The following is a 21,035-nucleotide window of genomic DNA, read 5'->3' on the forward strand; positions in this document are numbered from 1 at the left end:
ATAAAACGCAAGATACTAAGTTCTTCACTATAACCACGCCATAAAACCCAGCTTTCAAAGTCAGACAGCAGTAAACAAGACTGTACTTTAGCATGGAAATCATCAGTAAACCAACTTTTGATCCCAATTTAAAGTTGCTGTACAAATTTTCCTTAACTTTTAGTCCAAAAATCATGTTTTCTGCAAAACAAATACATCCTTGTCATATTTCACCTTTGTTCTAGCAGAGATAAAATGCACCGTTCTATAATCCTCAGTCTTAAAAACCATTCTTAGTTTGCAAGCGATCTGAAGTAAAAAGGAACACAACCCATTTTCCTTAATTTGTCAAGTTTTGTTGTCTTTTACCAAAAGCAGCAATCATCACTGTTCCAAACACCCTTTCCCTTTTTACTTGAAGGAAACAGCCACCACAGCCCACACAGAAACACACGCCACCCATCTGTACACCAGTTCACCAGGCTGTTCAAATGAGAGCATAGAAAAAACAGTTTACTTCTCTGTAGTATACTGTATCCATTTCAGATTAGTCCATTTTAAATATATTAAAAATATTTGTAGGAATGAAAACCTTGCAAATGAATGAAAAACCGTATGTACACACCTCCACCATTTTTAGGCACAGACCTTAACTTTTGAGGAAGGACTAGAAATAAAAGGTGCAGCAACCAACATCTCCTACGGCATCATGGTCAAACAACAGTCTTTGCAGTATACCAGGGAGGTTGGTTATCATACAGCTTCTGTGTATTATAGCTATCCAGTCCAAGATAGCGCGTTTATTCTTATCAGTTCCCCTCAAGGGAAACGCATCTTGAATCTTTTTTGCTTTTCAGTAAACTTCGCCAAAGGAATACCAATTCCCACCAGTTTCAGACACAAAAAACCTCCTTCAATAACATGGTTTCAACTCCAAACAGTTACGACTGAAGGTGTTTCCTTGATCTCCCCTTTTATTTTCCCCCCCTCTCTTCTTTTTAATGTATACTTAAGTTATTTGTTCCCGAAACAAGAACTGAGACTCAAGCTTTTTAAGCATTTAAAACAAAAACAGTTACCATACCAAAGCACAGCATACAGTGTAAGTTTCAGCTGTAATTTCTCAGCTTTTCCTTTATATAGAGCTATATTATGGTGGACTGCGCAGAATTCTTCCAGTCTCCTCCACTGTCAGCATACGGATCACGGAGAAGGTACGCGAATGCGGAATAATCCTTGTTGAAGCTGCAGTCGAAAGAGCTTGCAGTTTGCAATCCGCAAAGCTGCACAGCCAGTACGGCGAAGGTCCGATGGAAATAGTGGTTTAGTGCGCTGCCAGGTTCCCGTGCTTCTCTTAAATTCTCTAACATAGTCATAATTTGTACCTGAATTCACATGTGCACAAGAAGAAGATAAAATGCTTAAAACATACTGTAGCTATCACCATATTTAATTTTTAATATGGCAAATACGTGAACAACAGCATGCACAGAAACACAAAATCAATTTCTGGATGTGTGGTTGAAATGACTGTCAAAAGGAAACTACTATGACATTTCTTATCTGCTTAAACCCACTGCATTTGAAATTTCACCCTTTTGAATGTTGTAGAAAGCCCTGTTACACACTCACATATGTCCATATGGCCATGCAAGCATGTAGTCTTCCAAAGGTTCTTTACAGTACGTGGCCAGATGCTGGAAGCTGAGCATTGAATCTGTTTATTCCTACACATTTATTCGGTTGGGATTTACAGCCAAGAGCCACTATCACATCCAGATGAACCACTGGACGATGTTTCCAGAGTGCAGAACCACCTGCTTATTGCTGCACGGATGGGAGAAACAACCTCTGGCACTAACATTTTTTCTCATATTTAGACAAATACAGTAACATACTCTCAGTCTTGATCTCTTCTGATCCTCAAACTGCTAATCAGCCAAATGCTTATAGCACTGAATTTGTTTCTGAAGAGCTCCAATGTCCAAAACCTGTACATTTCTGTACGTTCAGCATAATTCCCCTGCAGACAATAGTAACTTAACAGAACATAGTTGCCAGCCTTTTATTAAAAAAAAAAATAAAAATATCGGTCTCACTAGTGCCATGTATTTAAAAGACTGGAAGAAGACAAGCAACAGGAGGTTATTAGTTCTAATTCTGACCTGTATCAAGATCTCCGATCACATATATGCTGGCTCCAATGGGCACAGCTCCATACACGAAGGAAGAACTAGTCGGGATACATAGGTTCTGGTCATTTAGATAAATCCATCTGTAAAAATAGTAATAAAACCCCATGGTAAGCAATTTTTATTGAGCAGATTGAGAGAGTTCCAGGTTCTTTCTGCAACTACCATCTTTGAATCAAAAACAGTGTACAAGTTGTTATATAAAACCCGGTGGGAACATAGTCTAGTTCAGGACGGTCTTGGCTTTCCCTAGCCTGGAAAAGCAATCGGTCCTGCTCTTTGGGAAGCTCGGGATACTTTATCCTGAAGTTACTTTATTTCAGAATTGCTCCACTCATCTGTGTAATGTATCTGGAATAAATTCTTCTTGCAGCCACCCAGTGTGCCCTTCTAGAAGAGGCATATACAAGAGCCTCTTCTACAACAGGTACGTCAGTCCGTTTTCCCTACAGAGAAGATTTTAGGTAGCTTTGTCTTAAAATCAGTAGAGTCATAAAAGCATATAAGTCTTCATAGTCCATACTAGGGGAAATAACAAATTGCTATACAGCAAGGCTTTGTTATTAAGCAGTGCCTTGCCCCATATAATTCCCTAACTTCTTTAAGTGCACTCTATCAGCGACAAGAAATCCCCGATCCAGTATGAAGAATGCAGCACTTGGCAAAGCTTAACTTTAAACAAGGGATAGACAACTGGAAATCAAAACAGCAAGGGATTTGGGGAAAGAACTGTCCATTACCTGGAATTGAAACAGACCTTCTCGATCACGTATCAGGCTCTTTTCAATCACTTTCCAGCTCCTAGTATCACCTTACAAGTCCCCCGTGTTCACTTTAAGCATATTCTCATTTCAACTCTACATCAACCCGATCTTTCTACCAAGTGAAAAGCAGTTTTCCATGTTGAAGCCTCTGGACACCAGGTAAGTATGTACTCCTTACCCACGTGGGACACTGGCTTATAAAGATGTCCCATTTATCTAGAGTTGTCAGCATCCTCTCTATGGTTCTGAAACAAATTTCTACAAAATGCTGTTGCGCTTTTGTGGATGCTGTCAGAGTTACTATTTATAGACCCTGAAGACATATAAATCAATGCTATTTTAGGTGACTGCTCCCAGATCTTTTATTAAATAATTTATAGAGAAGAGAAAAGTTTGAAAAACCTTTGAAAAGCATCCCATGTATTTTCACAGCCATAGCTGGTTTATTTGGGGGAAAAAGTTATGAAATATCCCCACGGATACTGCTGACCTTTGAAAATTCGGCATTATCTTAAGTCATGATTCAGAAGTAAGCCTCTTCTGGCACCGAAGGAGAGGCTGTTATATATCAATTACCTTGGAGAGAGATACCAATTTTTAAAGGCCAAATGAAAGGATTAGCTGTCCATTATTTTGTCTGTGCCATACACTGAAGGATTAAGATTCTGCAGAACGCAAGGTAATTGTTTGTAGCTGTCACAGAGGAGGACAGATGAACTGACAACGGAGAAAAGGAGAAGCCCTCTATACTGATTCAGAAACTCTGTTACAGAGCAAAACACCTTTCACTACATTTCATTAGCTTCCTTTCCTTCCTGTGCGAAGAGGACACAGTCAGTGTTTTCACTGCTTTTTAGCACCAGGTTACCTACAACTATGCAAATGGAGTAAGTGGCAGAGAAATGCAGGAGGACGACTGCCATTTCTTCCTTTTATTTTTTTCTTTTTTCCCCTCCTTTTAAATAGTAAATATAGGACCATGTTGAAGAAGGAAAAACCACAAAATTAGATGAGGTTACCCTAGCTACTGATCAAGTTTGAGCTTGGAAAACATGTGAACTTCAGGGGGTTTGCCTGCACTACATATTCAAGGTGTCAGGGTTTGAATAAAAAACCCTGCAACAGTGTGTGACCAAACATTTTCCTACTGCACATCAAGACCAGACAGTATTAAGGTATCTGTAGTTGCTTGTGAAAATTCATTCTCAACCTTTCTCAACGCTTATGCTTTAAAAAAACAGGCAGAACTTTTCAGGAACGCTTACAGCAGCTTTAGCAGTTAAAACTAGGAAGGAACAAAGACAGGAAGGGCAGGGGGTCACGTTTCATCAGAATTTGACTACACTCCAGCTTCATGTGGGTTGTGCCTGCTGTTTGAACACTATGGAGAAAACGCCATGACAAAAAATTCAGTCTTCAGGAATTTGAAAACAGTCCTTGGAACATAACTCTTGCGTACTTGCCTGGGATGGCTCTACTACAAGCAAACCCGAGAGGGGCAGGGGAGAAGGCACACATCTCTATAACCACAGACAGAAATGATTGCTCCGAAACTGAAGAATGCTTCCACTCAAATTAAAAAAAGGGGAAGGAATCCCCATTTTTTTCAGTCTTAAAGTGATATAAACACAAAAAACCCCAGCCAAACCCATCCACATTGCTGTAATTAACAAGCAGGATGGTCCCTGTTTTATTTCTAAGTGGGAAGTAAAGAGAGACGTGATACAGAATGAACATATTCCAGGCGTGTCACCTCAAGCTCACACCAGCTGTGAAAGGAAACCTACAAATGAATGAAAATCTTCTCTGTGATCCTCTCATCACTCATCTGATAGATAGCACTATCAGTCAGCCCATTAGTCTTCTCATTACATTTGCATAAGCATTTTCTTTTCACAAAATTCCTGCACACTAAATAGGAGAATCTTCCTAACTACACAAACTATGTTACAAGATTATTTAGTTTACTACTTACATACTGCTGAAAGCATTTCCTTATTTTTACAGTGTTCCAGCAGCAGAAACAATACTTTCAAGGAGTTTTTACCAAGTATTGCTTCTGAACAAGTACCTCTCGCTTTTATCCCCCCCAATAACCAGCAAATTTTGATAATGTTTTTGAACCAGGAGCTTGGGAAAAGGAGGAGGAAGAAAGCCTACCCCGCTTACAGACCCCCAGTGAAAAGCAGCAGCGGCCGTACTGAAGGACAGAGCTCCACCAGCAGCTCATGCAAAGAATCCTAAAGCCAATTTCTTCTCTGTTAAATATTTCCAAACATCCACAATGAAAAGAAAAAAAGAAGTGTGTGCAGACATCCTCCAACTCTCCACACACCTATGTGATGCAAACAGGCACATTACAAGTTATGAACTGATAGAAGGAAAGACTGACCCATCAAGGTCTTCAGTATGTAGTTAAGATTTCCTGCCTTCTATGGAGTAGACCAACACTGAATCATTGAGCAAAGGATACTGTTACATCTCCATCACTTTCACATTTTTTTAAATCCATTTTTAGCTTGATCGATGTTTTAAAAAAACAGGATACCATGCACACAAAGCTCAATCTATAGCCTTTGAAAAAAAAAAAAAACCCACAACTCTACATCCTGAAAAAAACTGCAGTCTGACGCACATATTTTCTATCCTTGGTTCACTTAAATTCACTCATGCACATGACTCTAAATTTAGACAGGCTGACAAAACATTTATTAATTGAAAAATCTCAGTTACAGAAGTACTTCAAATATGAGAATTATTTTCTACATTATCCTGTCCATATTTCATGTGTATGCTACTATTCTGTCTCACTTCATTTATTTTATTACTTGTTTATACAGTATAGTTTAACAAGAGTCTCAATGTTTATTTTTTTGCTAGTGGGAAGATCTCAGCATATTCCTCGTCTTCAGAAAAGTCTGCGTCATGGTTAAGAATAACAATTTTGAAAGACTGTGCACTGTGAGTTATTCTGGAGTAAGTTACTGTCAAAGTAAGCAATGTTAAACAAATTAAACTTCAGTCCTTTAATCCAATTCAAACCAGAATTATGCTGGTTTATATGAACTAATATGTTTATACACTGATGTAAGTACATACTTATGACATATACACTAAGTAAACTCCGTAACTCAGACCCTCATGGACTGCGGATGCCCAGGATGATGCCAGACCCTGTATTCTCAGGTAATGAGAGCTGGGCCACATGAAAAATTATGCAGATCACACACGTGTGCATTGCTGCACGTACCTGTAAACCACCAATATCTGATGGCTGAATTCACAGTACAAAAAATTCTTTCCATTCAAAAAGAAAGTGAACACGATGGAGTTCTGCACTTACTTAAAAACAGCTGTAAAAGTCTGTAGCTCGTTATGAAGTATGCAATACCAATATGCAACCATTAAAAAACACTATGACGTTTGGCTTGAGACTGCTAGAGTTTATACACCGTGCTTTTGACCTACTGCTGCTAAATGATCTTGCAAACATATTCCTCCTTTCCACAAATCCCTCTTAACCCAACACTTTCGGACTTCTGTCAGTAATATACACACGCACTGTCAATGTGGTATTTCAGCTTTGACAGTTTCAGTATTATTCTTTCACTGTCACTACAAAAAGAATACGCACTGTGGAGTCTGAAGGTGCTTAAATCCTTCATGATGACTTTTTGTATCTGCTGGTTTGAAGAGGACTAATTACCTTAGGAAATAAAGGCACTTATCAATTATAAATTAATCCCCTTGTAGCAACTGCGTAATGTTTAAGGTAAGGACTCTGTCTTTGTATATTTCACATTAACTATGCACTAAGGAACTGTGAACTGTGGTAAAATCTATAGCATCACTTACACTTTACTCTTGGAGTAATGATGCACAGCAGAGCACCTGATACCAAGTGCAAGTGGAACTGCTTAACTAACCAAACACACACATTGTTATTTAGCGTAAGGTTTTCACAGAATTAAGAGAAGCATATTATTTAAAGCTTTTGTCCTTCACTCAAAATAAAGTGATTTAGATTTGTTTTCTGCTATTGCTGAATCACCCCTGGAAATAATACCCTCACATTTTCCAGAGAGACAACTGCCTTCATTTCGTATTCACATTTGTGAAACACTATTTTAATGAAATTATGATAACTTCCCAGATTCAATCTTACTTCAAAGAAGAGTACCTGACAACAAAGTATTTTATCTCATTATTCAGCAGGCAGAAATATTTGCTAACTGCGTTTTGAAGGGAAGTCCCTTTACGGCTATTTTCTCTCTTTTCCACATAGGTACAAGGCCTCAGGTCTCACAGTCACTCCCACAGCCACCCTGAAAGGCATCCATCCCACACACGCTCCAAGAGTACTGAAATTCGCGGTAACTGTTAGACCCCACGAGACAGTGCCAGAACATAACGCAGTAACACTGCACCCTCTTCTGGCCAGTAACACCCCTTCTGCCTCCCGGGGCCGGAACCGGGCGTCTTCCGACAGCGGAGAGCAGAGCAGAGGCACAAACCCCAGCCAGCAGCACTCGCTGCAGAAAAAGCAGCGGCCATCGTCCCCGTCTTCGCTGGCCCTCCGTTTCCAAAGGAAAACACACAGCCTGTGAACCACCTGCAGTGCAAGCACAAGTTTACACCGAGTTAAATTTCTAAGCTCAAATCCTGTGCTGTGGCAGAGCAGAAAGGCAAAGTCTGAATACCTCAGCAGCCCCCAGTGCACACCTCCTCCAGCAATCCAGACTCGGGTTATGGCTGCTGCCTCACCTTCCTCTGTGCCAGCCCAGCCCTGCAGCCACGCACACAACCTACCGGGTGCTAGAACATGTCCTGAAGCAACTGGATTTTTATTATAATTTTACTTGAATCCTGTAACACCTTTGGGATGCCACCAAGCAAAGACACGAATACATACATTAAAAATACTGCCGGGCAGGCATCTGCGCTGCAGTCAGCAGGTGGCACCAAGGACTCACCTGCAGCACCTCGGCTGGAACCTCCGCGCTTTTTCAAACCCCACTTTATGAAAGCTCAATCTGTATCAACCAGTGAAACAGGTTTACACCAGTTGCTGGTGAGGAATCGTGAGCTATTATATACCACCTTTTGAAGAACAGAAGCAGCCTGGAAATATTTCAGGCAAATCAACTAATAATAGCAAGTAGGAGATGAGGGAGCACTTCTTTGCAGAATTCTTTCCCTTTCAAAGACCTCTTGCAAAAAAGTTAATGAGCTTTTAGCATGTCCCTACAGCACCAACAGGGCTAGAAAACACTAGAGAGCATCAAAAGCAATAGCCTTTCTTAACTCTCTCCTTCCTATAACCACCTTAAAGAATGTTTTTTCTCCAGCTTCATTTGATTATAGCTAGTTTAGACATCACTTTGAACAGCACAGAAGACCTCTTCATACAGAAATTAAAGTCCCCATTTTGCAAGAAAATTACATAATGAATTTACATCTACTATTCTATTTGTGTGCTTTTATGCAGGTCACAGTCATAAATCAGTCTTGATCTTGTTAATAGACATGTTAATCTCCTCCACTGTCAACATCTGTCTCCACTTGAAACATCTGAACACAAAGTCTTTTGTGTTAATCTCCTCCACTGTCAACAAGCCTTGAAACATCTGAACACAAAGTCTTTTCCCAACTTAGTTTATAAAAAAGAAAATCATCCAATTTATAGTTACAAGCAAGAAAAAACCAAAACACTGGAGGAACCAAAGCTTGTCAGTTATGACTGGAGAATAAGGTGACCACACACAAAATTCCATCTAACATATCATTTTGAATAGTTACCACAACAAATGAAGTCATCAAATGCAGATTCAAAACAGACAGAAGGAGTTTTGCAGTAAGGTGGATTGCAATACCAGAGCCAAGAGACAACAAATGAAGTCATCAAAAGCAGATTCAAAACAGACAGAAGGAGTTTAGCCACGCACAGTGTGCTGAGGTGGCTGTGGAATTATAACATCCATAGTGTCTTTCCTACGGCAAAAGCCTACAGGGGTTCCAAATGCAATCAGCTATAAATGCTTGGGACAAAAACACATGAAATTTCTTATCTCTAACTTAGGAACTCCCTAAGCTGCAAATACTGGAGATAGGACTGGATCATGGAGAAGTACTGCTGTACATACTTACACTCCTCCACGAGCACTGACAAGGAGTCGAGCGCATGAGTACGGGTGGGGGGCGGCAGCACCCCGCACTTGGGGAAACTACAGGGTGACGGGGAAGAACCAGGAAAACCACCTGTATGACCAAGGTGTCTCTCCTGCTCAGGGGCACTCAAGACTGACGTGGTGGCCCACGGCTTTAGGCTTGGTATCTTAGAGGGACAAGCCACTGAAGCAGATGGCCCCTTGGTAACAGCCATACTGGATCATAAAAGGTAAAATGAGCACCAGAGATGCACAGCACAGATCTAATACACTTTGAAGTGCTGGAGAAAGGAGGAGGGGAACAGACAGGTGAGTGTCTAAGGCACTTATTTTCCACGTTTATAGCTGCAGCTAGTTACCTTTTAAACTCATCATGATAAAATTCAGATTTGCACGTCACCATCTCACTGGCTTGACTGTCATCACGACTCCTGACCCCGCCAAATACATAAAGCTCAGAGGCAACTCCACAGGCCACTGCCCCAAATCTGAGAATCCAAATGAGAAAAAAAAATAAATAAATAAAATATATTAAAACCATTTCATATATCCTTCTGAACTTTCTCCATTTTTAATATTTTTATTTATTTATAAAGGGGTGTGTGTATGTATATATGTTCAACAGGATGAGGTAAGTCATGAATATGAATCATAAGCACCTCATTCAGACCATGTAAGAGAACAAAACAGCAAAGTATTTATCTCTGGAAAAAAATCTGAAGTTGCAATTGAACTACAATCTCTGGTTTTCATTTTGCATCAGAGAAGTCTTGCTTGTAACACCGGGAGTGTATTTCTACAAAAATCGATATCTGTTGCTTGGATGCTTATCTTTACTCAACCACACGTTAACTAGAAGCCATCAGGATTCAGAAAGACATGGTGAAATTCATAGGGCCTCTGATGAATCCCTGAAGATGGCTATCAGAGAAAGGAAAACTTCCTCTCATCAAAGTTAAAAGAGGGTGTACACAGCAACCTAGTTCCCCTCGTCCATTTTCACTCACCTTCTCTCTTTCAGAGGACAGATTGCTGTCCACTGCTGAGTCCTAGGGTCATAACACTCCACCGACTCAAAGAGTTTTCCATAGGAGCCTCCACCCATTGCATAGATTTTCTTCTTCATAGCTGCATAGCAGCCAATCTTGTGGAAAAAAGAAAAAACACATCTGAAATTACACACAAATGACAATACCGAGAGCTCAAAACTAACTACATACACATGCACACACATATGTATTTGGGTTGCCTGTACTGCACGTCAAACAATGCCATGCATAAAAATTCTCCGCCATAGTTTTGTTGTGGTATATAAAGAAGCTGCTCTCTCTCATTCCGTTTTGAGACTATTTGTTAGAGCTTCTACTTGAAGCAAAAGGTTGAAAACTATATATATATTGGCATTAACTATTTAACAATAAGTAATGCAATAACATTCGATGTAGCTCTTACCTTTCTAACCATGGTCAAGTCCGGCTGCTTGGTCCAGGTCCGGCTATAAATATCATAGCTCTCCATAGAGATTAGCTCCCTTTCACCGTCCTCACCGCCCAGAATATACAGAATTCCATCAATCTCTACCACACCAAAATTATGTCGTGCCTACGGAATATCAATAAAGTCAACATTGTAAAACATAACTGCCATTGTGAATAAAGCAATACATTCTGGTTTTCAGCACATCTGTCCGCAAAGTGATATTGGTATTATCTCTGGGTTTGGTGGTGAAGTCTTAAACTCCAGAATATGATTATTAAATTTCTTCAACAAAATAAAGGATATTAAAAAAAGACAGAGCAGCAAAAGCAAAAGAGACCCCGCAAGAGCTTGGCCATATTTCAGTTTGCACAGTAGTGGTCTCCATGATGAAGCCATTGATTTCAGGTCTCTACAGTAGCAAAACCTGGACCCATCATCTGTGAAAAGGCAGCTCTTCTATTTTGCATGTAGGAGCACAGCTATCCTCAGTCTTCCTCATAGTAAGCAAGAAACTTAATGCATTGTAACTACAAACGTGGTCAAAAGTACAGGCTTTTGCCAACCAGAGACTTTAATCCTGTGGCAAAAACCAATTTCTTAATAAAAACCCGATGTTGATTTAAGAAGATAAAACCACAGCTGTATTGAGGATGTATGTTTACAAATAATAAACTGTTACTTTTTGATGGAATGCAAATATGAAGAAGGAAACATTAACTCAAACCTAACAAATATAAATATCTCTCTGCAAGCTGAGTTCTGTATGTTGGCCAGTCTTCTGTCCATCTTTTCTGCACAGTTCAATCACTTTGTATATTTGAGTTTTCTTGTGTACAACACAAAGGAAAAGTACACATATTTTTAGAAGGCCATTATATGCAGAATATTAAGTATATTATATGACCAATTCCATGTGGAATTGCTGAAATTCTGTAGTCCAGCTTTACAGCTAGCTCTTCACTAATAGTTTCGTTTTTCCAGATTCGGAAGTCATTATCAGACCACAAGTGTAACAAGAGGATGTAAACAGAAGGCAGTCTGTAGCACGATTGTGAACGTGTAAGATGCAAGTGACTGGAGATTCAGAATAAAATTTTGCAGAACAAAAGGAACATTTTGTCAAAGTAAAAAATCAAATCCCAACAGTTAGATAGTGATCTTGCCTCATTCATTGGTGGTAAGGAACTCCATGAATTGGTATCTGGATCATATTTCTCTCCAGAGCTTAGCGTTCCCTTGTTTTCATCCTGACCACCAAGCACAAATAAAAATCCTTCTGTAAAACAAAACGTAATGTGATCTTAAAAACAGGATTCTCACCTGTACACTGAGCAAGACAAAGTGACTGGTGAGCTGTATCCTGGAATTTGTTAAAAGATTCACTGCAGTCACAGGTCAAACTCTGGACTGGAGAAGGTAAAGCACCTATTTATACCTGGACTCAAGTCTACCACTGTAGAGAGTCTTCAACGTATTCAGTGATGCAGCAGCTAGAATTACTTAAAACATGAAATACTCCTGGAGAGACAGATGTAGCGGATTCCCACAAAATATTGCGGGAATAGTGATTTTAAGACACTCAGATGACAGGGATTTTCACAGAATAAAGTAATGTTTTGGGCAGACAAAGGGGAAGCATGAAATAACCCCAGTGCAGTCAATCTTTAAGAAAGGAAATTATTATAAACTGTATCTTAGATTTTGAGGCACTGGTGAGTTTTCATAATATTGACTTTACAAATACAAAGTTCCCCTTTACCTGCTGACAACACTCCATGATTGATCCTTGGAATACTCATAGGAGCAAGTTCAATCCAGAGCTGTCTATTGGGATCATAAAGAGGACACATACACCGCATCACTGAGGTTGGTTTCCGTGATCTGAACACAGGGTGGGGAGGGAACAAACAAAAACAGAAAGACAAGACAGAGTTTTACGAGTTCACTCTTAACACCTCATGTTCGAAACTTGCTTGTTCACGATTTAATATATATTCATAAAGCGTGGCATTTCCCTGATAAAGAGAAGACCCCCAAACCAAATACGTGCAAATTTATTTTTGCACAGACTGGAGACAAAAAGCAGATGCACTCCATTCGTACTGTATCTGCCTGTAACATTTTTTATGAAGAAACTTTGAACAAACTAAAAAGAACTGATAGAGAATAACAGTAATGTCTGAGTAAAGTGATCCACAAACTGATGTGCAAAATGGTATTTTATTACAGTTCTATAAAGAGCAAATATCTAAGTGCTGAACTTACTGTAACAGGACAAAACCCTCCACTCTACCGCAAGGGGTACTTAAGAAAGGACAGGGATTATTGTGTGGAACGGGAATTTTCACCTGGCACTTCAGATGCACCAGTAATGACTTTTTTTTTTTGGAACCACAAATATTATAAACAAAACAGTTAAAGCACGCGTTCATTATTTTTAATATCTATTATAGATGCCTTTCAGATCATTAGAAAAGTGCTTCGCCAACATTCTGTGCCTATTTTGAGTAAAGTCTATCCAGTTTTAAAAAAAAACAAACAACAGCCAATGCTTACTGAACAAACAACACGTCCTACTCTAAGTCTACTACATGTTGAGTGTCAGAAAATTATCACAAAATAACTATTTACTGCTGAATCACTCGCAAAGGTATTTCAGGTGCGTCCGACCAACTTAAAAACAAACTCAAATGACAGAGTAATAAGCCCATTAGGTGAACATATTCTCTCCACACTGTGTTTTCAGACGTGCCATGAATACCCAACGCTTGCGTTTTTACCAGCTGTGAACAACCTGTGATGTCACTTCACACTTACACTCGTTCTTCTCCACCAACAGTCACGATACACTCTGAGTAACCCCGGGGCTTGAAGGACGCCAGCATCGCCTCTCCCTGCTGGGGCGGCGTGAGGGGAATATTGTTGCATTCTTTGACGATCTCCCGTACCAGTGGTTCGCTCATCATCTGCTCACGTAAATACGCCGCATCTAAGCCCGAAACCCACACTGCGGACATGACGTCCTTCATGTGAACCTACAGAAAGAGATAAATGCCAGAAAATCCCCCAAACTTTCCAGAACAGCATTAAGGCACTCATACGTACAGATGCTTCTATATTTACCAAAAACTTAAAAGACTGTTTTTGATATTTGGAAGTAATAACAAAATCTACAACACAATGTTATTAAGAAAATGCATCAAGTCTTCAAAGTTTCACTACAAACGTGCTACTTGCTCTCTCTCCACAAAAACAAGATTATATCATCAAATGCCAAAAAGGTACTTTTTTTTTGTTAATGCCTATTAAATAATGAAGACAGCAGACGATATATCATCAACCCAGCTTTCACCCTTTTACTGCAATCCCGCTGTCTGCATTTCAGGCAAAATTCAACTAATTAGCCCTGAAAGAAATGTATCTATTTTAAGTTCCAACCGATTAGAATAAAGCCACCTATTTGGGTCACATTCAAAATATAAACATTTGGATGTCCTGACCTTTCTTGATTCTGAATCATGAGAAATCCACCTAATCACCGCTTCAAAGACGTATCTTTCGTTTCCGACATTGAGCTTTTCCATCGACAGCACTTCTTTCAGTTTCTGAGGAGTCAGTTCCAAGAATTCCTCTGTGCTGCTGACATCTCGAAAGTGAGTTTCCAGATACTCTGAGGCAAGGTAGTGAACATGATGCAAACAATAGTGCAGTGCAAAGTCCCGAATACCAATACAGTTCTCAGCAGCTATGCAACCTTCTAAAAACTCACAGCAGAGAGTTTTTAAGTCTGTAAGCAGCAGGAGATCAGCTGCCTGTACCACATCTTGGATAGTTTCTTCATTTAGCCTGATCTGCAAGAATTAATTTAGAAGTTATAGCTACTACCACTCATTTGTTTCATGACATGTCCGCATTCATTACACTCATTCTCAGTGGCTGAAAAACGGACTATTAAACGCCAGTGTAAAAATTACAAGAAATTGATATGACTATTACATGTTTATAAATTAACAGAGATGGAAAGGAATTTGCTTGACAGAAGGTGTCAAGCAGAATTTTGTGCCTGAAGTAACAATAAAATTGCTCATTTAGTCTGGGAACCTACAATCCATTTTTCTGCAATAAGTAATTTTTTTAATGCATGTCCAGAAGAGAATTTTAAGCCACATCTGCCTTTTTTTTTTTTTCCTGCTGGAATCAGCAATCCCAATCTGGTTCCAAATAAACCGGACACACCAACTTTAACTCCTGCTCAGGCTACTGGCACAAAGATGTGAAGGGGCACGCTGTCAGCAACAAGAGGCCGAAAAGGTGGGCCAGGACGGGAGGGTGCCTGATGTACTGTCATGTTCAGTGATGGGGTCTCAATCTCTATGCTATCAAACCAGTTCTCTTTTACAGCTGTCAAAGACTGAATGTTTTAAAGCAGGGTACTGAAGGTAGCCACAAATTTTAATACAAGCATTTGACGTTGACTCTCTTAGTGTCCTCTGCCACTGCACGAGAAGAACAGAGAAAACTGCTGCAGAACCTATTGCCTCTACTTCCCATGCACAGCCCCAGAGTCATATATCACTTTGCAGAAGTTTTATCACAAAGCTTTAAACTTTGATAGGTTTATCTTTCAGGACAGCAATGTTAAAACTCAGGACATTTTGCCAAATAGTTCAATCTCCATCTAGTTTTTTTTTAATACCATACCTGCCCACTGAAGATGTAATCTAGTATCTCTTTCATGATATCAACAGATATCCCTTCAAGTTCAATCTTGTATGTTGAGCCATCATCCTTTGGAGGATTATAATTCAGTTTTGTTCTAAGAAAGGAGAAAAGAAAAAAAAAAGCTCACAACCTGGGCATTGTTTGCTCTCAGTTTTCTGAAGAAACAAATGCTAGCTATGGACCCCTTGAGCTATAACAGAGATGTTAAACCCTTACAGTATGATGTGAAAATTTTCCCTCTTGAATTAGCATGAACAGGATGTATGTATGGTCTCTAATATTGCTCATCACATTTCCAAACTGAACAAATATGTTAGCCTTATAAACTACCCATGGCATCAAAGAGCCAAAGTAATTTTTTCCCAGCTCATTCAAAAACTTCACTCAGAACTTCAAAAAGAACAGCAGCTCTGCTGACAGATGAAACACAAGAATTTGCTTTGATAAAGGTGGAAAAAAAACCCCACCAAAACAAAACAAAAAACACTTTACCAAGAAAAAAAATAATTACAGGGAGCAGATGTGATCAGAATATACACTGGCAGCACAAATATTTGGATTGCATTATCATTTTGTATAGTTTACGATGTTATCAGCCTAATGCTATGCCTGGCTGTAACTGAACTGTGCGCTCGCAGTTGTAGGAAACAGCCCATGTGCTGCTCAGCTGAGCTTTAAATATTCCTCTACATCAGCGGACGCTTCACTTACGAGCAATTTCTTTAGAAACACCAGGAACAGTTTCATGTGCCTTTGAAAAGAATGGAGGGGGGCTGGGGGAAAAAGATGAGGAAGTAATAGTAATACAGCAGACAGGTTTCCTTTGTTAGTACAAACACTTTTTAGCAGGAAAGACAAGAAGTGTTCAAAAGGGATGAGTGCCCACCAGTGCAGTGAAAACAGCCACAAGAGCCAATAGAAGATCATTTTGAACACCTTTTCCCCACGCTTTAGGCAACCAAGAATACATTATATAAAAGACCAGAAAAGTTGTTTCACTGCCTCTCTCTGTGTGTATATATAGATATCTATATCACAGCACATTTCAGTAAAAGCCTCTAAAAATGTCTTTATAGTCAATTGTATATATTCTTAGATAGAATTAGTTTCTTAATGTGAAAAGCTGTAGCTTTGCTAAGCTGAAAGTGTCACAGTCGTCCACTACTCACACTAACTAAATACACAAACAGGACTTAGTTAAGGGCAGATTCTGCTTCACTTACTCATATCAAAATAAATTAGTTTGTCACAAAATAAGATATAACTCACACAAAATAAAATCCTAATCTATAAGGAGCTATTTATAAGTGTGAATAAGGATGATAATTTTAGCCCTGAAGTTAATGAAGCTTGTGGTCTTGTTTTCACATCGCTTTTCTGTGCTGCAAGAGACCCATCTCCAGCGAGCAGAACACTCTGGGAGACGAGGCTACTCTGATGCACACACACGACTGTGCGAGGCCTGAAGCTAAGCTGCTCCACGCTGTGTTTGTACAGCACCTAGCACAAGTTACAACCCAAATAATAACAACAACAATATAATATGGATTAGGAAATTGTTTATTTCCTAACACTTGGAAGGAGATTAGAAAAATTGAGCCCGTTCTCTAAACAGCCTACGTGACTTCCAATAAAGCTTGTGCTGCAATAGCAGACACTGATTTGCAACTTGTCAGCTGAAAACTTTTAAAATGAATATTTAGCTCAAGCAATGCTGTACAACGTACATCTCAACTTGTGCCATCCTCGGCCATGTGGAACGTGCATTTTTCATGCCTACAACTCCAAACGAATGAAAGAACATACACACACAGAGTAACACACGTTTTCAGCTCTAACCCAGTGCCAAGGCTTCTTTACACCCAATCCAAACTACCTCAATTGCAATTATGTCGGCTCCAGTTTGAGGTTTCTCAGTTTGTAATGAAAGGTGCTTCTTGTTTCCTGGGATGAAACTGTTTTCTGTTGATTTAACATAAAATGCATCATGGTTTGCAACACCTGGCTTCCTTCACCAGGAAAGAGACAGTCAGATGGTATCTGTACCTCACAGGTATCAGGTACCTATGAGTAGCCGGTATGGTCAAATACAGTGTTATCTACACAGAACCTGGGTAGTCCAACACATAGTGGGGTTTAAAACACATGTAAAGCATAAAATAAACACGTTGCATGCCAGCACTAATGGGGAGATTAGGGAAAGGACTAGTGCTATTTATCACTAACTTTCATCTTAGCATCACCCATACACACCCAGGCTAAATCACCTCATTGCGTGGACTTTACGCTGACACCTCCCGGAAACAAGAAAGTGTTGTTCAGAGTTTCTGGGTTTTATCAGGCTAGATGTTCTAATTACTGTGTACCTTTTCAGGCATCAACAGTCGTTAGCCTGAAAAGAAACAAACCAACCATGCAAGCCCACAACACAAACTCAAAGCAGAAAAATAACTCTGAGAACAAACGGATTGATTTCAAAGTTATACATACTTGTATGTGGGCAAATATTCACTTCATGTAAACACATCCCTGTTCAGACTAAGCTTTGTTCCTATCATCTGTCCTGAGAAGCAGTACTTATATACATGTCACACAACATTACCTTGTTAGTTAATAACCTACTACCCTTATTTATGTTTGTACAAAGGTTTCTGAGCTATGACATGAGAACCACTCCCAAAGGGCAGCTGGAGGTACTCCTTGTCACTCACGTCAAGTACTACAGGACAGCTACTGGCTGTTGGGAAGAGGGGAGGAAAAAATTGATGCAAGGACATATTATAACCAGGTTTGGGGCGGGAAAAGTTTACAATAGTAAACTGTGAGTCTAATGTGGAAAAAAAGCTGAAGGAGGAGAAAAAAGTAGGAGGTAGGTATGCGGAGGGCAAGGAGCCATGCCTCCTCTTGCCTCACCCAGCATCAGCTGTGACCTGCACCCACACCTCGCTAGCAAACCGCGGTCTGGGCACCCTTGTCGTAACACATGCAACAGACAGGACGAGAAAGTTTCAAAACACGTTTGTTCCCAGTTCAGAAAGACAGAGCGGACAACACATTGGGAAATACTTAATTCTGGTCCTCTACCAAATTTCACTTTAGAAAAAATGTTTCTAGCTATGCTTAAGCAGAGCTTTTCCAATCTGTCGGTATCCCAGGAAGGAGGATGCTTTCTTTCCACCATGCTCTTCCTCACAGTGATTTATTCAGCCTACGATTTACGTGGCAGAAAGCTGGAAGTGGCAATCAACACCCCAAGGTGCAGCGATGTGCCCAGCTGTAGCACGACTGCTTCTAACACATTCATATCAGAGCTTCCTACTTTGGACAACATTTCTAATTACTTTAAAAGCACCCTAAGCTGCCAAACCACAGCAGAAAAGGCTGCCTCAGTCTTCCTTAATTCAGCTGAAAGACCAGAACATCAAGATTTAGAAGGAAATAAAATCCCCACAGCCAACCAGAAGACCCATTAGCTGGGAGCAGAGTGCAGCTGAGATGCATACAGAGCTGGGGGAAACAAAACAAGGCAACTTCTTTCTCCTGTTTTCTTAAGTAATTTAATTTTGCGCAGCTTGACTCCATACATGTTTTAAAACAGTTATTTCCATTTTTTAATTAAGATCATCATTGTAAGTTGAAATTGCTTCTGGTAACATGAATAAAATGTTCCATAAATGCACAACATCCATCCCAACCTCTGTACTGGGTCAGGGAAACTGCTTGGCACATCCTACACCTTGAGCAAGTGGCATAAGAACAACCGGGTTTATGTTGTGTTTTGATGTTGTGTGTCTATGTGACAAATTTAGAATCTGCTCTTCCACATCACTTAAGGAATACAATCCTAATGAGTCATCTCAAATGACACTACACAAAGCAGAAAGAGGAAGAAATTCCAATACCTCTTCTGTATGTGTAAGCATCAATATAAGCAAGGTAAATCGTTAAAATGAAAACAAGGGCTTAAGAACAAATGTTGACATTGCTAGGAGTCACAATTCACATCTGATGGCATAAAACAGATTCAAGTAATTAAAAAAAGCCCTAACAGATAAATTTAAGACTGTCCACAGTTCTTGTTAAAATTAAGATGGATCTTAGAATCATCGAATGGTTTCGGTTGGAAAGGACCTTAAAGACCATCTAGTTCCAGCCCCCCTGCCACGGACAGGGACACCTCCCACCAGCCCAGGTTGCTCAAAGCCCCATCCAACCTGGCCTTGGACACCTCTGGGGATGGGGCAGCCACAGCTTCTCTGGGAAATTTGTTCTAGTGCCTCACCACCCTCACAGTGAAAAATCGCTTCCGAGTATCTAATCTAAATCTATCTTCTTCCAGTTTGAAGCCATTCCCTCTCGTCCTATTGCTACATGCCCTACCTCTCATTTTAAAAGAACAAAACAAAGAAAAACACATGGTCATACTTCCAACCTTACAGCCAAATCCCTGTGAGAGCGCTGTTATGGGACAGTTAAGATGCATGAGAAGCACATTGATAAAGGGTCCATGTCTCTGAAAACTTGTTTTTCTGGAGTTTTACAGTTGACAGTTTACAGGAGAGGCAATAAGAATTTAAAAACCCCAACCAACCAAAACACCAAACAAACCAAAGCAAATAATTCAGCCTCCACCAATAAAGCTTGCTTTCCTGAGTCAGGCATAATTATGTGGGAATAGTTTTTATCTATAAAACCTCTGCCTTATTTGTGAACTGTTATGAAAAAAGATAGCCCATCTGTCACCATTCTACAATGGTGACATAAAGAGAACAACAGTCTCATTCTTGGAATGCTTTAATCCTTAGAGCCTTGGTATACTGGTACCCAAACAGGTAAAGAAAACATCTGCCTGCAAAGATTGTGCCTTTGTAAATGAGAATGCTCTAGACCACGTTAACCTCAAGGAGGTTTATGATATTTACAGCGATGAACAATCGGAAAATCTGGGAAACAAAAGGCAGACACTTTGTTTTTGATGCTTTGCAACACAAAACTTTTCCCTGCTCTCACATCACCGCACTGCAAACAAGGCAGTTTGCTGCCCTACTTACACAGCTGTAGCAGAGTGTCAGGAACAAAACTACAGGAGATGAGGGAAACACTTGTCTTTTTGAAAGGAGCTGTCTTTCCAAATTAATGATTTTGTTCCAGATTAACCATAAGGGCTAGTCTACACAAGCCTTGCTAATATTGCCACACTAGCAAACGTTAGTATGGGAGTAGCAAAGCCATCCTTTCAAACCAGAGAGTAATAAAATTGGGTTTTGATGATACATATCCTTTATCTGCACCAGTGTTTTGGCCTTCTCCTGAGAGCATTAGCATTTTCAAATGAAGTTATACCTGCAACAAATGTTTCCAGCAAAGACACGCACCAAACCTAAAATACACTCACAAGGATGACTCAGTCCCCAAAATGACAAGCCAGTACTTTGAGATTTTGCATCAGCAAGGAGAAAACTTAAAAATTCTGCTTTTGATGCAAATATAAGGTCAATTTAGTCTCCTCCTCATCTGGGCTTCCTTATGGAGGTTTGAGTCTCTAAACTACACGCTTTCCATGTTAAATCTAATTAAGACCTACGTAGGTTTGACCGTTTTCATTGTGAAATTTTTGCGTTTGTCTGCCTTTATCCCTGCAACATCTTCTCCCATGAAGGCTGGTCTTTCTGCGTGCAAAAAACCTTAATAATCACATTATTAAACAGGTCAGACACAAAAACATGATGCAG

At 39.8% G+C, this 21,035-nt stretch overlaps 1 protein-coding gene across 1 annotated transcript; it reads right to left on the reverse strand.

Moving 5' to 3' along the window:
• Positions 1 to 1,182: 1,182 nt before the first annotated feature.
• GAN (gigaxonin) lies at positions 1,183 to 15,402 on the reverse strand (the record flags this gene model as incomplete). Its single annotated transcript, XM_009890392.1, has 10 exons — positions 1,183 to 1,364; positions 2,145 to 2,254; positions 9,462 to 9,590; positions 10,110 to 10,246; positions 10,555 to 10,704; positions 11,745 to 11,857; positions 12,341 to 12,462; positions 13,399 to 13,616; positions 14,082 to 14,432; positions 15,283 to 15,402. Coding segments are annotated over 10 exons (1,632 nt in total), but the record flags the coding sequence as incomplete, so codon positions are not given.
• Between the last annotated feature and the right edge of the window lie 5,633 nt (positions 15,403 to 21,035).

Source organism: Charadrius vociferus, unplaced genomic scaffold (assembly GCF_000708025.1).
Source record: "Charadrius vociferus isolate BGI_N301 unplaced genomic scaffold, ASM70802v2 scaffold498, whole genome shotgun sequence".
NCBI lineage: Eukaryota > Metazoa > Chordata > Aves > Charadriiformes > Charadriidae > Charadrius > Charadrius vociferus.